Source organism: Sarcophilus harrisii, chromosome 1 (assembly GCF_902635505.1).
Source record: "Sarcophilus harrisii chromosome 1, mSarHar1.11, whole genome shotgun sequence".
In the NCBI taxonomy this organism is placed as follows: domain Eukaryota; kingdom Metazoa; phylum Chordata; class Mammalia; order Dasyuromorphia; family Dasyuridae; genus Sarcophilus; species Sarcophilus harrisii.
This window is the reverse complement of record NC_045426.1, coordinates 175,413,053-175,436,706: the sequence shown is the minus strand read 5'-3', so window position 1 is coordinate 175,436,706 and position 23,654 is coordinate 175,413,053. Positions and strand designations below refer to the sequence as shown.

General features: G+C 31.7%; 1 protein-coding gene across 2 annotated transcripts in view; it reads left to right on the top strand.

Moving 5' to 3' along the window:
* The window catches only part of EDIL3 (EGF like repeats and discoidin domains 3), a 651,648-nt gene that overhangs the window by 471,102 nt on the left and 156,892 nt on the right, over window positions 1–23,654 (top strand). For both annotated transcript variants that reach the window (XM_031967244.1, XM_031967251.1), the window contains 2 exons: window positions 16,421–16,576; window positions 23,044–23,188. In XM_031967244.1, coding sequence (XP_031823104.1) covers window positions 16,421–16,576; window positions 23,044–23,188 — 301 coding nt within the window. The remainder of the gene's footprint in view (window positions 1–16,420; window positions 16,577–23,043; window positions 23,189–23,654) is intronic.

The window sequence follows — 23,654 nt, the reverse complement described above, 5'->3', positions numbered from 1 at the left end:
ATTCTTTTTTCCAACATCTGTGGCCCATATCCCTGCCAAAGTGGCACAGTCTTCCATCTGGACAATAATATTGACTAGGCCCTAAATTTTCACAATGGCATGTCTACTCATCCAAAAATTTTCTTGTATCTAAAGCACACAGATTCCTTTCTCTTTATTCAACAACAGAGCATATTGGCTGTTTGGGCATTTGATCCATACTTTGCCAGAAGCTCAGTACAGGCAGTTACCATTTTAGAGCATTTGAGAGCTAATAGATATGCTAACTATACATTGTACTAAATTCTCAAAATTCTACACCAATATTAAGTTATACCATTAAAAAGTTACTTACCTGGACCACATTTTCTTAGCTCTCTCTATAAGTGTTTTCACTGAAGTGATTTAATATGATACCTTCAGCTTTTATAGAGAATCAATGCAAGAAATGTCTATTTGAAGAATGTTTCTGTATCTTGCAAAACTGTAGTGAACACACAGTCTATTTTGTTTCCTAGAGTCCTTTATAGAAAGATCTAGATGATAAATTTCCACAGCATTTAGTGACATGGAAATTCTCATCTCTACTATTGAACCTATATACTTCCTTTAGTTGTATGTTGAGGAGTTAGATGGCATAGTAAATAGAGCTCTGAACCTGAAATCAGGAACACTAGCGTTCAAATGCTATCCTGGCAGGTCACTTAAGTTTTGTTTGCCTCAATATTTTCAACTGTTAAGTGGGAATAATAATAGCACCTACCTTCCAAGAATATTAGGAAAATCAAATGAAATATTTTTTTAGAGTTTAGCATAATGCCTGACACATAGTAAGCACAATCCTTATTTCTCTTTCCCATGGTTGTATGTTGCCTGAACTCACCTTTGGAAGAAATGGGTCTTAACCACAAATAAATATTCTGCTTTTCTTAAAGAAAAGTATCATCTCTTCAAATATCATTGGAAGTGCAGAGCTACTTATAGGCCCAATCTCATTCTGATTGGTCCAGAAACATTCATCTGATGTTTCTAACTTGGGTTAGGTAAGACAGCTGAGGACTCAATCAAATCATAACAACTCAATAATTAGGTACTCTGCTTAATTATAATTGACTTGTATTTGCAGCCCACTATCACATAGGGTAAACTCCTCTAAAGGACCATCTCCATGGAAATATGTACCATGTAGATGAGGCTCATGACAATTAAATCTAAATGCTATCAGAACAAAAAGCAAATAGATCTGTCAAACAAATGAACAAATCAAAGTCTCAGTGTTGCTATATGAATAAAGTGATATTTTCAGACACTACTCCAAGCCTTGGAATACTATAAGAAGATTTAATTCTTAAGCACATGAGTTAGAGTCCTGTGTAAAAGATGAATTCACCTTAATGAATATTTTTTCACAATTTTATTCTGGTTACAAATTAAATAGAAATACTTAATGAGATGGTGAAAATTTGATTTCTAAGACATGTATTTTATTCTATTTTAATTCTGATATGGATTTATGCTTGTTATTTGTATAGAGAACCAGTTTGAACATCACTTCAATAAAGTCAATCAGCAAAGTAATAGTGAAAGGTAAAATGACTTGTTTGTGGTAACACAATTAATATATAATAAAAGACATATATGAACCCAAGATTTTCCTGACTCCAAGGCTGACCTCTTATCCATTCATTGTACCATGATTCTTCTGCCATACAACTACTGAACCCAATACCACTGATATTGCCAGTCACAGACAGAGGATACTGATGAGATACAAGTAAAAAGGTAAAAAGTCAGTTTTAGTCTTACAGGATAAGTTTGCTGGGGAAAGAAGGTATGATAGAGAGATGAAAGTCCTCAAGACAGTGAAGCTGATAGGAAATAGAGAGTAAGTGTGAAATCAGGAATTAAACTAAGGTCTTCTTTCTCTTACTCTAATTCTACCTCACTCCACCCATCATTCCATACTGCCTTGTTAATTAACAATGGTTTCTAATGCTTTACCTTAAAAATTGTTTTTTTTTAATTTATTTTCCTTTTTATCTTTTCAATTTCTGTGAAGTATTTAATAATCAACATTTTAAAGCACTAAAATAACTGTATAAGAAGTTATTTAAAAGAAATCCAAATAAAATATGTTCTTCATTTTCATAAGATGAATATTTCTTTTGTATGTGAATATCTAATATCTAATATTCTATGTTATTAGTACAAATGTATTGTTATTTGTAGTTATATCATCCCATCACAACTTAGAAACATAGTTTTATTAAATGTACCAACCATTAAATAAACATTGTATATATAGCTCTTTGAAAATGTCTGGGGATATAAAGACCAAAATAAAATTTTATCTTCCCTAGACAGAACTTACAATCTACTGAATGAATATAACATGTAAACAGATAAATAAATGTAAATGTAATAGTAAAAGGAATAGCAAATTATTTTAAAAGAGAAGGAATCATAATAATGGAAAGAATCAAAAAATACCTTAGGAATAGGATGGCCTCTGATCCACGTTGGCAAAGTAGAGATTCTATGAAGTGGAGACTAAGACAGAATGTATGGGGAACAATTGATTAAATTGATTACATTGATTACATTGATTAAAAGAGTTGCTGAGATATCCCAGAAACAAATAAGGCAAAGAGAGAATAGCTTGAATTGTTAGACCATTTTTTTTTCTTTTTCCTTTTTGTTTAATTTATTTTATTTGGAAAAAAAAGTAAGAAAAAAAAAAGAAAAAGAATACAAAACAAAACAAAAGAGAACATTGTCATGTACCCAGCAAAACATTAAGGAAGATATATATATATATATATATAGAAGAAATTATATTCATTAATGTTCATTTTTTTTTCTTTATTTCCTTATATATTGTTCTTTGGATCTCTGCTGAGCACCTTATTTTCTTCATTCTTTTTCCCCCTTTTTATCGCTCCCACCACCTCCTGTAGTAAGCTACAGTTAAGAAAAGACATATTTATAAATACATATGTAGATATATACATACATACACTCCCCCATATTCACACATGTTTTTTCCTATCCCTCCTGAATCTACTTAAAATTCTGCTTCATTACTTGTCTTGCTATTACTTAACTTCCCTATCCAAAGATCCCTCCCTTTTCTTCTTTCTCCATACATCAATTCCCCCCCTCCCCGATTTCTTTATAGATTTTGGAGGGTGCTATACCCTTCATGGTAATTATGTAGTGTTGCCTATTGAACCCATTCCTGATGTGAGTAGGTTTTCAGAACTACTAGCTGTCCTCCCCTCTCTAACACTTCTGTGTCTATTCTTCCTTTGTACCTCATTTATATAACATGATTACTATTTTTACTTCAACTCTGCCAATCTTACTTTCAAGCTACTCCTTTGTTGATATTAATCTTAAAGATATAGTATACATTTCCCATGTTAAAAAAAAAAAAAATCTCTCCATGTTTAAGCACTTTGTCCAGGTTGAGTTCCTTAAATTTGGTCTTTAATATTCTTATATATGTTAAGTTTGGGTTTGGTTGATAGAAAGTTGTAAAAATCTGTAAGTTCATTGAATGTCCATTTTTTCTCATTTAAAATTACAGGTAATTTTACTGGATATAATATTTTTGGCCACAGGCCTAGTTCTTTTGATTGTTGATAGATATGATTCCAGGACCTGTGGTCTTTTACTATGGCTACTGATACATCTTGTACAATTCTAATTGTTAAATTTGAATTGTTTTTTTAATTGTTTCTTGAAAATTTTTCTCTTTGGTCCGGGGATTTTGAAACTTGGCAATAAGATTCCTGTGTGTTTCCCACAAAGGAAAATCTTTGAGGTGGTGATTGGTAGAATTTTTCTATTTCTACTTTCTCTTAATCACTTCAAGACAATTTTCTTGGATTCATTCCTGTATTGTTGTGTAAAGGATACACAATAATATATGTATACAATAATGTATGTAATAATGCATAATAATATACATTATATATTTATATATTATATATACATTTATATATAATTATATACATTTTATATATTTTTATATATAATATATATTATATTTTATTATATATATGAATATATATATTATATATGAATATATATTATATATCATATATATTATATATGAATATATAATGTATTGTTTTCTCTTTTGCTTACAACGTTCTGGCAGTCCAATTATTCTTATATTTTCTCCTCTTGATTTGTTCTCCAGAATTCCATTTTTCTTATAAGATGTTTTAAATTCTGTTCTATTTTCACATTTATGATCAGTTTTGTTATTTCTTGGTCTCTAACAGCTTCACTGGATTTCCCTTGCCTGATTCTAATTTTCAAAAAATTCTTTCATCTTTGAGACTCTGTAACTCCATTTCTAGTTGGTTGACTTTTTTCATAATTTTCTTGCTTTCTTGGATGGTTTTTATTTTTTTTTCCTTCAGTGTATCACTTAATTCTGTTTGCCTCAGTTCTCCATCTTTAAAATGAGCTAGAGAAAAAAGTGGCAAATAATTCCATTATCTCTGAAAGCTCTCAAAATGGGTCATGAAAAATCAAATATGACTAAAATGACTGAACAAGAATTCCATATAGAGAAACCCTGTTGTAGGTTTTATGCATTCATAAAAGTCTCCATTACACTTGAATCACAAATATATGCATAAGTTAATATGAGACAGAGTGATCAAGGTAGAAAGATTTAAATGGTAACACTTTGATAATAGAAATATCTAGAAAGTTAATAAATCTTAATTTTTTAACATTGAAGGAATTAAAAAAAACATTGATTACACTATATGAATAGAGATTAAACACGTAAATTTGCCAACCTTCGATGATAAAATCATAGAAAGTTGAAGTTGTACTACAAGGTGACATTAGATAGCATCAAATTCATTAACCACTTTTTTTGAGATATCAAAAAAGTCTTATTCAGTTTTAGCAATCTTTAAATGTTGGAAGCAAATTCTTCTTAAATTCCAGGTGTTTCAGAACTTTGTAACAGAACTATTTAGCACCTCAAAAAATAAATTCCTCAAAATTACATTAAAGTGTTTTACTTGGATCAAAAAGAACTTCTAGGTATAGCTTCTATCCAAGCAGGTATATGCTCATTCAAGCAAATATCTAGGATATTTCCAGGCTTCCAAATACCAGGTAAATAAATAGTTTTAAATAATATTTTGTGCTGGTTTTGAGAAAATCAGGAATTTTTGAATTTATTTTTGATTCTATTATGTTCCAACCATTTAAGCTTCTGAAAATGAGTCTTCAGCTCATCAGTCAAAAATGCTAGCGGAGATAATTTGACCAACCACAAAAAGGTATAAACAAGATAATTGAAACAAGATAAAAGATAATTGAAAAAGGAACATTCAGCCATATCAAACAAGGAACTTGGCTTCTAAAATGTGGGTAAACATGATTCAGACTGTCTACTGTTTATACTATTCATAATAGAAAGTGATTTAAGCATACAAACTGCCAATAGAAAAATGGATTCCATGCTCAGAGCTCTAGATAATTATCCAACTTCCATATTCCCTATGCTTAGTCGCAATCATAACAAATTATTTATCAGTCTTACAAATTGCTAGGGCATTCCTAATCCCACAGCCAACTTTCTAAGTCAAATCTTTAATGGACCCCATAGTAGCCAAATAATCTGAGTGATGAATACAATTTAACTGTGCATAATATTTCTTCATTTTACTTATAAAACAAGAAATGAATTAAAGATCTATAAATCTGAGAAGCAATCAGGATATTGATGTGGGAGCAATTAAACAGCATATTGGTTATTTCATTTGTCCTATTTAGTTTAAGCTGCTTCTTTTAGCTTCTTTTAAACTGTAGGTATTACATACCATACTTGCAAATTGAAATAATTTGTCTAACCTCCATAGTTGTCTTTTTATTTTGGAAGACAGACTCCTTGAATTCTTAAAAAAAAAAGACAATTGCTGTTGTTTTTTAGATTTTGTCTGTCTCTGGCTTTCTTTTCTTTTTTTTTTTTAAATGGAAGTGACATTTTACCATTAATTTTGGCATTTTATAAGATATTTTAATGATACTAAATTTCAAGACTGTGTGCTAACACATTATAAATGTGCTACACATTAAAATTTGGGGGGCATTCTTTATGTACTCAATTTAAAGAATGACAATATACTATATTCACATATGTGTGTATGCTATATTATTATATACCAGAATTTCCAAAAAGATTATTTTATTGAGAACTCACATATGGCAAGCTCTTACAAGATGGTCAGGAAAAGTGATACAAGAACACTGTCAGGGCCTCTCTTATGAGAGACACTGGCACTGGACCACTTCACATGGTGTTCCCTCATTAGAGAAGGTGATGTGTTTTATGAGCAAAGTAGAATTGAATTGGCTCAGAAGAAATGTGGAATACACACTTAGAGAAGCCACCCCAAATGTTCATGAGGACAATTTGAATCTAACCTGTGGCAGAGTATTCTGAGCTTGTATTGGTCTGTTTGGCCACAGTTCTACACACTAACTGTACTCCAACATAGTGATATCATTTTGGTTCTCTTTGAGAAAAAAGGATAATAACCAACAGCCAGAATTTCCATTAATACCTTTACTGATGGGCCAGTAGAGCAAAACTAATTCTTGTTCCCATAAAAAAACTTTTTTTCTTTTTTAAATATAGTGTTTGAGTTGTTGTTGGTGAGTTTTTTGTTTGTTTTTGTATTTGTTTTCTTTTTTTTCCCAAAAATATTAAGATAAATTAATCCTGTATTGGAATCAGTGATGAGTTTTGTTCATAAGAGTTAACAACAATGTGAGATCATTTAAGTTTTCTCCTTGGTTTTCATGTGTTTATAAAGTTTCCATTTTGATCATTTAAAAAAAAAGTATAGAAAAAGCTATTCATTTTTTTTATATTTGAGGAAAATGAACAATTCACAATATTTAAAATATACTGTATAAAATATAAGGTTATAATCACCTTTCCCTGTCTCTGAAGAAATATTTTTTCCTCTTAAGGCAATAGTTTTTTTTAGAAATATTATTCAGAAATATTAATTTTTCTTTCATTTATTCTTTTTTTCTTTTCTTCTTTTTCTTTTTTGCTATTCTATTATTTCTTTCCTTTCTCTTTTTTCTTTCTCAACTTTCTTTGCTTTCCTTCCTTCCTTCTTTCTTTTTTCTCCATTCCTTTTTTATTCTTTTCTTCTCTGTCCCTAGCAATTACAGTGTTTTTTTTTTTAATTTTCTTTCTTCTTCCCTCCCTTCCTCCCTCCCTCCCTCTTTCTTTCTCTTCCCTCCTTCCTTCCTTCTTCTTTAAACAGGAGTATATTAAACTTCTGATTTCATCAGGGAGGAAACTTCCTCAAAAAATATAGTTCAGCTATTGGTTTTAGAAAGCTGTCTGGAAGACTGAGAGATTAAATTCTGTATTGATTAAGAGATTAATAGGATTAATTCAGAAAAAAAATGACTATACCCCCCCCCCAAAAAAAAAAAACCTTTCCTACTCTCAAGGAGTAAATTTAGAGAAGGGGGAGGGGGTACGAAGTGCAGATTCTGTGCACGTCAGATATATACATAATTAATTGAAGAAGTTCAACACAGGAAAGGTGGGACTTCATCTGAGACTTGATGAAATCTAGAGAATGGTAGTAGAGGTGAAGATAAGAAAAAAGAATTTCAGGTATGATAGACAGATTAAGAGATTTGCCTAATGATCATAGAGTCATTATTTTTTAGAATCAGAATTTGAACCTGTCTTCTTGATGCAAATTCTGGCTCACTATTCAATACATTATTCTCTCCAGCACGTAGTTGTTGCTTCATGTTTATTTAATGAATAAATAGATAAGTAGGAAGTAGCATTGTGGCTAGAAATCAATACCTGAAGTCTGAAAGCCCTGAGTTCAAATCTAGCTTCAACCACCCTGGGAAAATTACTTAATCCTTTTCTGTCTCAGTTTCCTTATCTATTAGGATAATGAATGGCACTTATCTCCTAGGATTGCTGTGAGAAGAAAATGAAATAACATTTGTACAGTATTTTGGAAAACTTGCAGCTCTGTGTAAATGTTAATCATAAGCAAAAATTGTTTCCTATGTCTTTGCATAGGCCTAGTTATGTTAAGTGTAAACTGAGGTGTTTTTTTTTTTTGTTGTTGTTGTTGTTGTTTTGTTTTTACTATATATATGAAAAGATGAAAATTCAAAGTGACCCATGTGGGTTTTTTCCCTACATGACTGAAAAGTAATTATATCCTTTTCTCCAGTAAAATATTCACAATCATCACCAAAGGAGCAACCAAAATTTCAGGTCCTTAATAATGTTCTTTTCCTGAAAAGCAGTTTTTGCCCTGTTAATTTTGCTCCAAAACTTTTCATAATTCAATAATCCACTTGAAATGAGTGAATATTCCACAATGTTTATACCCAGAGTAAATGAAAATGTTATAAAATAGATAGTGGAAAATTATAATATTTATATGCTACTTATGGAGATTATGACTTAGATAATGATTGTTCCCTACCTTATTTTTTTTTGGGGGGGAAGCATTCCAAATCATTAGGGGATTATATTTTGAAGTTATTCTGATTTCATTAATCCATATACTAATTTTTTGGACATTGTGAACAAAAAAATTTACTGTGACACAAAATGATACTGATATTGAGTAGAACAGTCATTGATACTTTTAGAAAAGAAATAGCAAGATTATTGGCCATCTTAATCAGTTTCAAAAATGTAACAGAGTCTTTTCTGAATCCAGAGTCTTCTTAATCATAACAACTGAGAAATAAAGAAAAGCAAATAGCTAAATTTAAAGATGTGAACAAGTCACCTATGGAAAAAAAAATAAGAGAATGTTTTTTGTAGTGGAGAATAAAGAACCCAAGGAATTTGCTAGTCATCTTCCTTCATATTTTTCTCCTCCGATGAAAGGAAAAGGAAAGTAATCTTTAAAAATACATAATTGTGATGTGCTGCTTAAACTTTTTTTTGGCAGTTACAATCACGAACAGATTTTAGGTTTTTACTCATATATTCCAGCTGAATTATCATGCAGGTAAAATTAGATGCCTCTTGTTTAGATTAATGATTTTATATGACTGAAAATTTTAAAATAAACTGAGGATGATCATCAGACAGTGTTCACTAGATTTCATAGAATAATATAGGGGAAGGAAAGATAACAGACATAATAGAACCTACTATGTGTCAGGCACTATTCTCAACACAGTACAACCAATAATACAATTTTCAGGTATTTAAGTAATTTAGTCGATAAGGATTTATTCAGTGCCTCCCAAATTCAAGGTGGTTTTTATGACACTAATTGTACAAAGAAAAAATAGAAACATATAGCAAAGCAAATCCAAGGTTACATTGGAGCAGAGACAGTAATAGCTAGAAGGGAGGTCAAGAAAACTTCATGAAAAAGGCAATACTTGAATCTTGAAGGAAATGAGAGACAGACAGAGAGAAAGGGAGAGAGATAGAGACAGAGACCCAGAAAAAGGGAGACACAGAATGATACATAGAGAGAAATTTTGAGGTATGAACCAGTGGAAGACAAAGAAACAAAAAAGAGCAATGTCCGTGTATAAGGAGCATCAAGAAAGACAATGTGCTGTAGAGTATGTAGAGAGAAATGTGTAAGGAACTGAGTAGGGTTTATTTAAGTAGTAAAAAGCTGTAAAAATCAAACAAAAGCATTGATATTTGATCTTAGAGATAATATGAAGCTAGAAGATAGATTAGAATATGGAAGGACCAATGTAGGATCCATGCCCTATGTTCAGATGAAATAATGAAGATCTGAACTAGGGTGGTGGTTATATGCATGGAGAGAAAGGCACAAATTCTAGAAACATTGTGAAGGTAAAAATGCCAGAGTATGACAACTGGATAAGAGAAAGTAAAAGTTTTAGAATGGCACTAGAAAGATGCTATTCTGAACTATAAATGGAGAGTTTGATAAGTATCCATTATAGAGAAAAGATGACAAGTTCCCTTTGGACATATTACTTTTGAGATGTCCATTGGATATTTAGTTCAAAATGGCCAGTATAGCGTTGGTGTTGCAAGATCCATAAAGTCAGAGGAAATGCAAAAGCTGAAGACAGAGATCTGGAAGCTATCTCCATGGAAATGATGATTGAACTCATGAGAGCTCATGAGTTTATTCAGTAAGATAGTATAGATGTTAGAGAGAAGGAAGCCCAGAACAGAGGATTGGAGTATGTTTTGATGAGCATGACATGGATGGCTTTTAAGGAGAGGAAACTGAAAACAAGTAATTGGATTGGTAGGAGGAGAACAAAAGAAGAGTATCACAAAAAATCAGAGAGCAGAGATTGTGCAGGAGGAGTGAGATAACATGTAATGATTGCTGAAGAATAGCAAACAACTGGAAGAAAGTTAGCTATAAAAATAATTGTTCACTCACATAATGCTATTATCTTGAAAGCACTTTTTGTAAGTGTATACCTTGATCACCACAACAATTCTATAAGGTAAACCAGGCAAATATGAATATCTTCATTATGTAGATGAGTAATAAGATAGGTCAAGTGACCTATGCAAGATCATACAACTAATACATAGGACTGGAAACTATGACTTAGCTCCACTTGTACTTGCTCCAGATCTTGTTCAAATACTCCACTGTCTTTCATATTAGTTTTAAGTTCTCCTGTGACAATGATTTATTTAAATTCTTAATAGATGTACCCTGCTTCAAGTCTCAGCCAAACTCATAAAAATAAAAATACATATTTATAATTGGCTTTTCTTAGTTATTTGAAATGATCTCATTTTATATAAATATTAAAAGGTTAATTTGTGAATCCTGAAAATACTTTGAATCTTTGTTTTAAAAGTAAACATAATTTAATGAATTGTAATTCATAACAAAATATTCTATAACTTTATTGTTTTTCTTTTTTCATTCATTCATTCAATATTTCTTAATAGCTCAACCAAGTTTCATCCCCTGAGTTTCCTCAGAGTTTTTAGTATGGTGATCTGGTGATAAGAAAATGATTAAAGTTTTGGCTCCTCTACCTATCTGTTTCTTCCGAGTCTTTCTGTTCAGGGACCTGATTAAAATATAGATCCCTCTGTTTTCCCTTTTAAAACTGTAAGCTAGAAGATCAAGATTGTTTTTTTTTTCCCCAAGGTCTCACCAATTTCATTAAAATCATTACATGTTATCTCACTCCTACTGCACAATCTCTGCTGTCTGATTTTTTGTGATACTCTTCTTTTGTTCTCCTCCTACCAATCCAATTACTTGTTTTCATAAAAAACTCAGGGATGAAACTTGTTTGAGCTATTTAAAAATATTGAATGAATGAATGAAAAAAGAAAATAAAATTATAGAATATTTTGTTATGAAATGTAATTCATTAAATTATGTTTACTTTTAAAACAAAGATTCAAAGTATTTTCAGGATTCACAAATTAACCTTTTAATATTCATATAAAATGAGATCATTTCAAATAACTAAGAAAAACCAATTATATAATTGGTTATATAATTTATATAAATATAAATTTAAAACAAAGATTCAAAGTATTTTCAGGATTCACAAATTAATCTTTTAATATGAATATAAAATGAGATCATTTCAAGGAGACTATCACCAATGAGGAGAATATTACACAAATGGACTTTGAAATATTGGTTTAATGTAAGAATATCACTATCAAGCCTTACTCAGTGCTACATCATTACTGGAAATAGATATTCTCTATGCATCCACATTCTACAACTCTTATTAATATCAAGTTATAACAGCAGTCTTGAACTTCCAATAACATCCAAGGAATTCGCAATACTTTACATTAAAACTCAAAGTACAAAAATCTACTTCACTTACATATATAAGATTCATATTTAGCTTGGGAAATTGAAAATTCTTGCCCCATAAATGTTATCAACATATGAAGTCTTTAGGAATAAACATTCAATGAACAGAAAAATGAAAATTTTCTTTCTTCTTAACGTATAAATTATTAACAGCAAATGATTTGGGACATTGCTATGAACTGTCTGACTCAAAGTGACCTCAGCTTAACCTGGGCCAAGGGATAGGGAGGGAATAATATTCAATAGTGTGAAGAGATACAAATAGAAGAGGTATGAAGACATTGAACATTTACAAGACCATGTACCAGCTGGACAATTGTACTTCTCATCAGGCTATTTGTTCTAGAGAACATTTGGACAAATGAGGATTAAGACAGGTCTTTGTATGATACTCTGCAACAGCAGGGGTAAGAATTAGAGGAGTAAAGAGAAGAGAGAAGACAGCCTACTTGAGAAAAAATGAGTACCCCAATCAAACCAGATAGACCAAGCATCTCAGCAAAGACCATAATCCAAACCATCCTAGGAATAGCCAGGGATACTGTCCTGTTCCCAGAACACTGGTTGTTCTCTCCAATGCTATTAGGAAAGCTGATTTCCAGCTCACTCAGGTGATATCAGCCATGATAACAAAAATGATTGACTTCAGCATAATATCAGGTCATATGATTGTCATTTCTTAAAGACCAAAGCAACTTTTTTTTTTCTTCTGACATATGTTGTTCTTCATGTATGAAGAAGACTTTTTAGGGACTCCTAAATATGGGTTATGAAATAGCCAGGTGGTGGGTGGGGAATGGACAATGGCTTTGCACCTCTTTTCTCATCTATAAAATGAAAGAGATGGATTTGATAACTTTTATGCTATCAGCTTAGATATTGGAGAAAGAAAACACTGAATTACTTGGATGATAATAAATCCAGGTCAGTCAAAAACACCTGTACTTTTTTACAATGCTGTCAATATCTTTCCCTCTTCTTTCTTTGGACTTCCAATGTCAAAGATAACTAAAAGCAGTTAAATGGTACAGTATATACAGCAGTGGGCCTGGAATCAGGAAGACCTGAATTCAAATCTAGCTTCAGGTACTAACTGTGTGATCCTAGGCAAATAGTTCCTTCTACTGTAAAATGTGGATAATAATAGCACCTAGCTTGCAGAGTTATTCAAATGAGATATTTACAAAAAGCTCTTGACACAGTAGTAATTGGTACATGATAGAAACTATGTAATTGGTCATTTTCTCTTGTCATAGAACAGGTGTTTACCTAAGGCTTACTCCTTCAAGTCCCCCCCCCCTTAGATCTGTTCTTAAATCTTTCTTTTTTTAATGCAGCTTCTGCCAAACTTACTACTCAAATCATCTCAAAATTTAAATAGTCTGATTTATGCACTTCCAAGGTAAATTCCAGCCCAAGGGTTGTCCCAAGGAGGCCCAACAATGCTGGGTGAGGTACTCCTTTCTCCAGTGCTGCATTGTGCCTCATTCTTCTTACTCAGCTGAAGCCATCATTATTAATACTTCTTTTGTGATGGCAAAGATTGAGAAAATGAGAGTTCTTTAGCTTTTCATTGTTTTCTATGATTTTTTTGTTTAAAAAGTCATACTATTCATACAATAGTACTATTGTTTGTATACTATTTATATAAATGATATATTACATGATGACTGTTTCTGTTGTAAATTCTCTAGAAAATGCTGGTCTTTAGGAATCAAAGTGGGTACCTTTACTTGGTAAATGGCTAAAAACATGTGCTATATAAAAGATTAGAATATTATTGCATTAAGGACAACTATAAAGAATATGGAGAAACTAGGAAAGATGTACATCAATTGATACAGAGATAAAATGAAGAGAATCAGAACAATATGTAATAATTATACTAATGTAAAGGGTAACAAATGTGATATTCTCTTCTTTCAAATATAATGGTTCTCTCTGTGAGCAGGTTTCTTGGGGAGGTTTCTGGAGGCAGCCTTAGTTTTAGCTAAAAGTAATGATCACTCCAAATGCAGCCAGGTGTTAAAAGTTCAGATCTTTTATTGCTTCCTCCAAAATAGCCTGGTTAGTTTTCTTGGTGGTCTGTCTCTCTCTGCTTGGTTCCAAGAGCTCCCTCCAGCACAAAGGTGGAAAATGGAATGAATCTCTTTGTCTCCTTGCCTGGGGCTGGGCAGCTTTCTGGAGAGCCTTACAGACCAGCCTTGGTCTCAGTGGGGGAAGTGCAGGAGGTCAGCTACCACAGTGGTGTGAGATGAAGTGAATGAATCTGACTCCATCTCTGAGAGTGGGCTTGTGGGCTTCCTCCCAGAGTCCTCCTGTGTCTGTCCCAGAGTGCCTCTGTGTCTGTCCCAGAGTACTTCTGTGTCTGTCCCCATGTGCTCTCTGGCCCTAAGAGCTTCTTGCTTACATGAGCTCTCTAAAGGTGTGAACACAAGCATTGTTTCTATCAGTTCCACTTAGTACCCTGTTTCAAGTTCTGGCCCATAACATCTTCTTGTAAAATCAGATCACTCATACTGGACCATGCTAAATTAGATAATTATTGTCTCTATCAACTCTAATGAGTTAACACTCTGTAAGGATTCCAACAAACAACTTTGGAAAACTTCAGAACTCTATGCATTGACCAATCTTGCCTTGAGAAAAAAATGATAGGAAAACTTGCCTCTTGCCAGAGAAATAATGAACTAGAAGTGTGGAATGAGATATTTTCATATATGATCATCTTGTTGATGCATTTTTGTTAAGTACACTTATTTGTTACAAGAAAGAGTTTCTGTTTGGGGAAAGAGGTGAGTTAGGTGGTAGTGATAGTAGTTATGAAAAGGGGAAAAAATCAATGAAAGATTTAAAAATTAACAGGAAAATATTCAGAAAAAGATACAGAGAAATTTTGTTACTATTTTGTTACACTGAATACACACTTTTAAATAACCAACTTGTGTAGTGGAAATCCACAGTTTCATAAAAAATTCTCTAATTATACTTTGCTAAATTTTGAAATGATTATTTTTTTGCTTGGTTCATGATTCACAATTTTCACGTGATTTACTATTTTGTAAGTTTTTAAGAGGGAAAAAATGTGGCTTCTGTAGGCATAAACATTTCAGAAAATGTGAAAAGATACCAAAGGAATTTGGTCTACATTACACTGTGGGCCTGTGGGTTGGAGACTGTGTGTCTAAATTTCTGATTGTTTACTGTTGGCATAAAAATGGGGGTGGGGATAGTTAATTTCTTGCAGGACCCAAATATTATTCCAAAAGACAAAAATGAAACATAGGAAAGAGATGAAACTATGTAGTGAGTTCCCAAAAATTAATTTCTCAACTTTAACATGAGCAAGTGAAAGATTTGAGAGAAAGTTGTTCATGTGAAAAGAGATCTAGGATTCTGATTCTAATGGATCACAGGCTTCATGATATGATTCATCAGAATAATGTAGAAGACAAAAAAAGGTAACCTATTCTCAGTATTACATCAATAGAAAGGAGCTTTTCCTGCTATCTCCATTTGCTAGTGATCTCTCTCTTCTGAAATTACCATGTTTTATGATTATCTATTTTCAACTTGTGATGAACTTCTCACATGCTTTTTAATGGCAGGAATTGCTGAATGGATGTTATGTGTTTGTAGAACAGTGAATGAATAAATGAATAGTATCCAGAAAAGGGAAGGTAGCCAACCCACTGTCCTACTCAGTCTACATCTGCAATACTGTGACCATTTCTAGTTTTCAGGTTTTAAAAGAGTTATTAACACATTAAAATATATCAGTGGTAAATGAAAATAAAATTACAGGGACTAAAATCATTTCTATAAGGATTGTGGGGGAAACTAATATATTTAGCATTGAGATTTTAACTTTTAGTGAAAGCATTTAGGCTTATAGAAGGACACTAAAAGTGTTCAAATTCAATAATATTTGAAATATCTTGTATAAATTTGTCCTGGTTTTTCCTGGTTTCCTGGAGAGAACAACTAGAAGCAGAAGGTAGGCATACTACATTTTCATATGAGGAACAATCTTAAAAATTAAAATTATCCAAAAATGAAATGGGCTGCCTATACTAGTGATTTTCCTTTGACTAGAGATCAAAAATCTATTTGTTGAAGCTGTTATAGATAGGATTCCTAGGGAAAATCTGGATAACAAGGGAATTCTGTTTTAATTACTGGATGATTCCCTATCTCCTTGATAGAAATACCACATTTTAAATATAGAAACCATGACAATATTTTATTATGGTACTTTTTTATTTCTTTTACTTCTTCACTGTGAAGTATTAAACAAATTCTTAAGTCTATATCTTGTCAGCAAGAATTCTAAATAATATATTGTCTTTCAACAGTGCTTCATACTTTTCAAATTTCATAGGACTTAGGAATTGAAGTATAATTTGTTCAATGGCTGAAAATTATTTTGTTTCCATGAAAAATATGGACAAGAAAATTATTCTTTTATATGCTATTATTGCCATTTTTCTAAGAAATTAAAAATTAAGTATTCACAACTAATAAATTAAAATTATTATTAGACAACTAATGATGATATATTGTCATTTCAGATAAATTTGCAAAGGAAGATGAGAGTCACTGGCGTTATCACCCAAGGAGCTAAAAGGATTGGAAGTCCAGAGTATATAAAATCCTACAAAATTGCATATAGCAATGATGGAAAGACTTGGGCAATGTATAAAGTAAAAGGATCCAATGAAGACATGGTAAAACTGATTTAAAATATTAAATTTACATGTTATCATCAATTAAAAAATGAATTTGATGTCTCCAAAAGAAACTTAAAATTGTTGATATTCTATAATGTATATTTTTCTCTAGTATGAGTAATAAATTTGTACTTGGTTTCATGTATGACTTTTTATAGCTTAATCCATAAATACTTTGTCCCAAGGTTACCATAATCCTGTTTATTATACTTAACCAATTTTCATTTTAATTACTTTACCAGTAATTACACATTAATTTTTAATTTAGTTTAATTACATTAGCAAAGTTAATTTTAAACTCTAAAATAGCACAACACATTAAAAAAATTAATTGTCCAATACTCATTGATAATAAATATAAATTTAATGTTTTATAGACATAGATTTCAAAATGTTAGGTAAAAATATTGCTTAAAGAGTAATGAATTCAATAGAAACTTTTCAAAAATAAAGATTTTTATGTGAAAAACTCCTTAGATGGGCCACACTTTTTGGAAGGCCTTCGTATATAAGCTTAATGATTGTACTTGCTATCCTCAAATCAAACTAAAAATAACAAGAAATATTATGACTAGCAAACTGGATATTAGGGATTATATATTTTGGCCATGTCACCTATAAAATGGACACAAATGAATAACAAATGGCTTTCCCTTCTGCCTAACCCTTATCTTGATTTACTCTATTATTGAGCAAGTGACAAAAAAGAAAGAAAGAAAGAAACAGGAATGCTAAGAATTAGTGTTATCATTGTTACTGTCATCATCATCATCATCATCATCTTTAGAATTTTAACAATAGGGAAGCAGCAGATCTTTGTTATTCTCCACTAGGAAAAAGTAAAATTTCATTTGACTGTTGTTTCTTCAGTTTCATTCAGTCAAGTTCAACTCTTTGTCATTTTGTGGACCATATCAAGCCAGACTCTTATATACTTCCCTATCTCTCAAAATCAATCCAAACTAATGTCCTTTTTTTTTAATGACACTATATCCCATGAGTCCTATATTCTCATTATGTGGTTAAAAAAAAAAAAAAGCTTTATCTTATGTATTTATTTACATTGTCCAAATTAATTTCTTTAATATTGCCTTATATAATTTTTTTGTCCAAAGGACTCTCAAAAGTCATCTCTAGCACTAATTTGAAACATTGATTCCACAGTGCTCTGCTTTCTTTACAATCCAACTCTCACAGCTATAAATTACTACTAGGGGGAAAATACCTTTGATTTTAGGGATCCCTTCAGATTCGGGGTTGATAATACAAATACCTCACTTTTATTTATAGATCTTTAATTTTATTTTCAAATGCACCACAACATCTAATATATTAAGTGTTTTATGTACTTCATTGCAATACATATTACTGTTATGGATAGGCAAATAGACAAACCTCCTTAAGTTGAGTCTCAGTTAGGAAATGACAGAATTTCAAAACTGGGAGAGAGCTTCTCTCCTACTTTAATTCTCTTATTAGGAGACAGTAGTTTTTGTTTGTTTGTTTGCTTTGGGGGGGAGGTTGTTTGGTTTTTGTTGTTCTGTGTTTGCAATAACTTTACTTAGAATCAGAAAACCTTTGTTAACATCTTGGTTCAGCTACTTCTTAATAACTGTATGACTTTTGGCTTTAACTTCTCTGAACTTTCGTTTTCAATTAAGTGGAAATAATGACCATTTATTTGTACCATTTATATCTAATTTTTGAAGATCAAATAAGATGATGAATTTAAAGTACTTTGCAAATTATAAATTTTTATATAAATATGAGCTATAATTAATCTTTTTTTGCAGATAAGACTAAAAGGAAGAGAAGTTAAAGTGCTAGGCTAGAAACATTTAGTTAATTATTGCCAAAGGCAGGGGAACTCTAGAGTCCTGAGAATCAATTTTTAAGTCAATTACAAATATTTGATAATTTTAATATATTTGTAACTAAACAATGTATTAACACTACTGGAGAAGTTGAACAATATAAATTAAATGAAAAGACATGATGTACATTCAGCTAATGAAGGAATAGCTTATATATTCTATTGAGATCTTTAATAAGTTGTTAGTTAAAATTCTTTTTTCAACAAAAAGAAAAAAAGAAATAAAATTTCATGGGATTTTTGTTCATGTTATTTTTCAGTGCTCATGTTGATCATAAGAAAATACTTTATAATGAAAATAACTCCATTTTTTACAACATTAATGAAAATGAGGAGAGAAAACCTATATATACCCAAGAAAACCTATGAATTTTTTATATTTGAATTCTATCAAATAATTTCCTGATATATTGTAGGACATGTCAGTGATGCTTATGAAAATTGGGGGCAATAATAATGACCTAAGCAAATAAACACAAAAGAAATACATGGTAGGGCAATGGGGTAATACAATTTTAAATCACTCAATTATTAATTGCTAAAAAAATGACAGTAAGAGAATTTTTCTTACTTCATGTATCCAAGAGAATGGAGAGAAAAAAGATATGTTTGAGGAGATATGAACAACTATAGGTCTAATTGACTGTTTCATTTCTATAAATCTTTAAATTCTATAGGTATATTTTGATAATTTGCTTGAGGAAAAATGAGAAGGGAATAGTTACACTTTTACATATACCTTTTTCTTAAAAAAAAGAAGACTGCATATGTGAGTATGGTCTAAAGTTCATATCATGGGGACTGTTAATGATTATTTACCTCATGTGGCTCATTCTCTGAAATTTAAAACTGAGAAGTTGTGAAATCAGCTAGCAGGTCCTAGAAAAAAATAATATTGAAACAGTAAAGCCAACATTAATATTATAGTCAAAGGAGAAAAATCTAACACACATTCCCATCTAAGTATAATCCCATTTTTTGAATAATTTGATAGAAGGGACCCTCCAAACTCACTATTCCAAAGTGAAACTAAATATAAGGTCCTTTTTTCTTCTGCTGAACTGTGCTGCTGGAAGGTTTAAGATTCTCAGTGAATCCCCTTAGCTTTGCCATAGTTCATTTTTCTTCTCTCTCTGCCTCATGAACATTAGAGATGCTTAGGGATCTCTAGTTTACTGAATACTGCCATCATTATCTTCAGTTTCATTATTAGTGAGTAACCACAAATAAACACACACACACACACACACACAGAGAAAGAGAGAGAGAGAGAGAGAGAGAGAGAGAGAGAGAGAGAGAGAGAGAGAGAAAGAGACTATCTTCTTTCCTTGCCCCAATATCTATGTGTATCACTGGCACCTGGTCTCAGGGACAATAGAATCTTGGGAACTTCTTCTGTAAATGATTACTCTATAAGCTTAGTCATTCGATGATATACAGTCCTACTCAGAAATGCCTAGTACACATGTATTTTGGACAAGCACCACAGATTGGTGAGCTGATCCCAGAATTTAATAGGAAGTAACTGATGATGCATTGAATTTTGGAAACTGCAGTACTTTTAATGATTCTGAACTCCTCTTTGCCACAGAAACTCAACTTTTACTTGAATTCTCTCAGTGATTAAATATGACTGCAAATTGCAGAACATCACAATTTCAGAACAATGTTCCTAGTTCTCAAAGATAACCTTCCATCAGCTCTCTGGAGCTTTCTAGCAGCTATTGGTGATTTTGTTCATCTCTGAAATGTAGGGAAACTGCTGTTGACTGGATTTGCCTTCCAGACTATCTTTTGATTTAAAGGGAGGACTTTAACTCATTTAAATCATCTCCCCTCCCTCAATAGACCTATCTCCATTTCCTGATAAGATATCTGGATTCATGGCTAATATGTGCCCATCTTTGTACACTGTGCCCATCTCAGTGATACTGAACTGTGAACAAACTCCATCCTCAACCCTACATATTTATCCATTTCAAAGCATTCCTCTTCAGAATTTTCCATGACCTCTTCCATTCCACGTCAGCTATAGACAAGATCATATCGTTGATTTTGCCACTGCAAAATCACATGTTCATGCACTCTGAATTTCCTTTCTCTAATCACAATATTATTATTCTATTTTCTGTGCTTTATAACTTCTACCCCTGTTTTTTTGTCTCTATTATACTAAAATTCCTTCAGCCCCTCTGTAATTTTCCATGCCATTACTGCTGCATTTTATAAACTCTTCTCCCTTCCTTATTGTCATCCTTTGGTGAAACCAGTTCAATTTTACACTACTCTCTACTTTTAAATCCCTTGATCCCCTGTTCTAGTATGATGACATATTGACAAAGGCCTATTTAGGTTGATTGTTGTCTTAGCATGATGACATATTGACAAAGGTCTATTTAGGTTGGTTGTTGTCTATCATTACCACTGTTTTGATAATTTTACACATCTCTTTTTCCTATGGAGTAAATAATGTTGACCAGCATGCCCATGACTACTCAATCCTTTAGGGAAAAAAAAAGTGGGGAAAATGGTTTTTGATCACTGCTGCTACTTTTTCTCTTATTTCTGTTCTCTCATTTCAGCTAAACTCCATGAAATACACACACACACACACACACACACACACACACACACACACATTCAACTGAAACTACTCTTTTCAAAGTTGTAAATGATCTCTCAAATACCAAATGTACTGGTCTTTTTAAATCCTTATTCTTCTTGACCGCTTAATGATATTTGATACTTTTGATGAGCTTAACATTCTAGGTTACTTCTTCCCTTCCTTCTAGGTTAATGACACTTCTCTTTCTTGATTTTCATCCTTTTCTTCCTCCCTAACTGCTGCTTCTTGGTCTCCTTTATTTCTATGCTATATCCTATTGATTATGAGTTAATCTCAATGTTATATACTGGGCCCTTCTTTTTTCTTCCAAAACAATCTCACTTGGTAATCTTATTAACTCCTATAGATTCAGTTATCATCTCTATGCAGATGGTTCTCATATCCATATATATCAATGACTTCCTTTTTATGACAGAAAAAGAGATACACAAGTTGTAAAAGAGAAAATAATGGATAAGATTGACATACTTCTGGTACAGCCTTAGTAAATTAATAAACAACCCAAAACAATCTTATAGTGAATTGGGTGGATTCTCTATGGCAGATTTATAGAAGATATTAATTAAATGTAAGGAAATATAAAGAGAAATAATGAAGGAGCTCTTACCCTAAAAACCTAGGCCTATCAGAGTAAAAAGGTGCCAGGTTGTCCTTTTCTATATGTCTACTCAGATTATGTTTTTTTTCCATTTTTCCATAAAAAATTCCAGATATAAATATATATATGCAATCAATCCTATTTATTTAAGTCCCTAGATTCATTAAAAATTCAAGCAATGGAAGGGAAAAAAAACACTTCATCATATAAAGTAGGATTGAAGGATCTATCTAATAATTAGTTAAAATAATTAATGAAAAGAATAAGATATCAAGAGCAGAAGGAAAAAAACCAGCAAATTTCAGAGCTGCATTGAAAGATAACAAAGAATTGTTCCATGATTTTGATTATATAGCTACATAACTGATAAAAAATTATTTATTATCAGTTGAACTTGTGCAGTATAGACAGATCCACTGTTTGATTCAGATACCCTATCCAACCCCAGTTATAAACTGAGTCTTATTATCAAAAAAGGAGACATCAAGAAGCACAAGGAAAAATAAGTCTAAGTTAAGAATAATTAAGCTTAATATACTTCTATATTTAAAATGTCTATGATTTTGTTAATAAAAATACTCAGTCCACTTGGTAGCATTCACTTTGAAAATTTTTACTTTATATGTATTTAATAAAGCCTAAAGGGAGATTCCACACTCAATCAGAAATCAGGCCATGCAAACAGTTCAGATCACTTAAGAAACCTTTTTTTCTAGTTCCAGTGACCATGTCTGTTTTGCTAATAGAAAGTCTTTGAATTACTACAACAACCTGGTAAAGACCCTTTTCAAACTTAGCTCATAATAGTTCTAGATGACAGTTCAATACCAAATCCATACATAGAGCTTTCTAATTTATTAGAACCTATCAGAATTAGCATTCTGTTGATGTAGCCTTGATGATCCTTTTACCAGCACCTTAGGCACTGATGGGAGGGTTTTAGTAAAATTGTAAACATGTCAGATAGCACCATGCACAAACTAGTTAATTGTCATGGTATATGAATCTATGACCTAATGTAGGAAAAAGTAAGAAAAAACTGAAGGCTTCTTCCCAAGAAGAAAATAGAATAAGTACACATTAGAAGATTTTTATTAGAATTTAGATTATATTCTTGCGAACGATGATAATGAAATTAATTTAGTCAAGATTTTGTCTATGTATTTATTATGCACTGCTGATAGCTTTAGATACAAAAGGATACTTGAAGACCCACAATTCCTAAATGCTCAAATCTCCAAATGAATTATCCAGTTATATTAAAGCACTATCCAAGAATTTAGCATAGTTTGTGATGTCCTACTTTAAAACCCAAAGAGAAATAAGTGTAATTCATCATCTCAATCATTGTTGTTTATCTCTCACAGATATTCCGCGGAAATGTGGACAACAATACACCTTATGCCAACTCTTTCACTCCTCCAATAAAAGCTCAATATGTCCGATTGTATCCCCAAGTGTGTCGGAGGCACTGTACTTTGAGGATGGAGCTTCTTGGTTGTGAACTATCTGGTGAGGTTCCCATTAGCTATCATTACTTTAAAGAAAAATGATTATATCTAAGCCTTGGTGTTAAACTAGCAAAAAATTAATGATTATATATATATATATATATATATATATATATATGCATTTGGGGTATAAAATTTCAGGTATATGCCTTATTTTGTCTGTGTGGTTGTGTTTTAGACACAATGGTAGACTAATGCTGGAGAATAGGATTATCATATTGACTTTATGGCTGCACAAAGCAAATGAAAAAAAGTCACTGTTTACCATAAACACAATTTGAATTTTGTTTTTGTCATTTTTGTTGTAGTAATGATTGATGATTTGTGACAACAGTAAAGTAACTACTGAAATCCTACTTCTCAAGGTCAAGTAAGTTTTACAATATGTAGGAGGAAAATTTAGGTTTCAACTCCATGCTTCACTTCAAGAACTCACTTTTTTAGATTCTGTGCAACATTTAAATTCA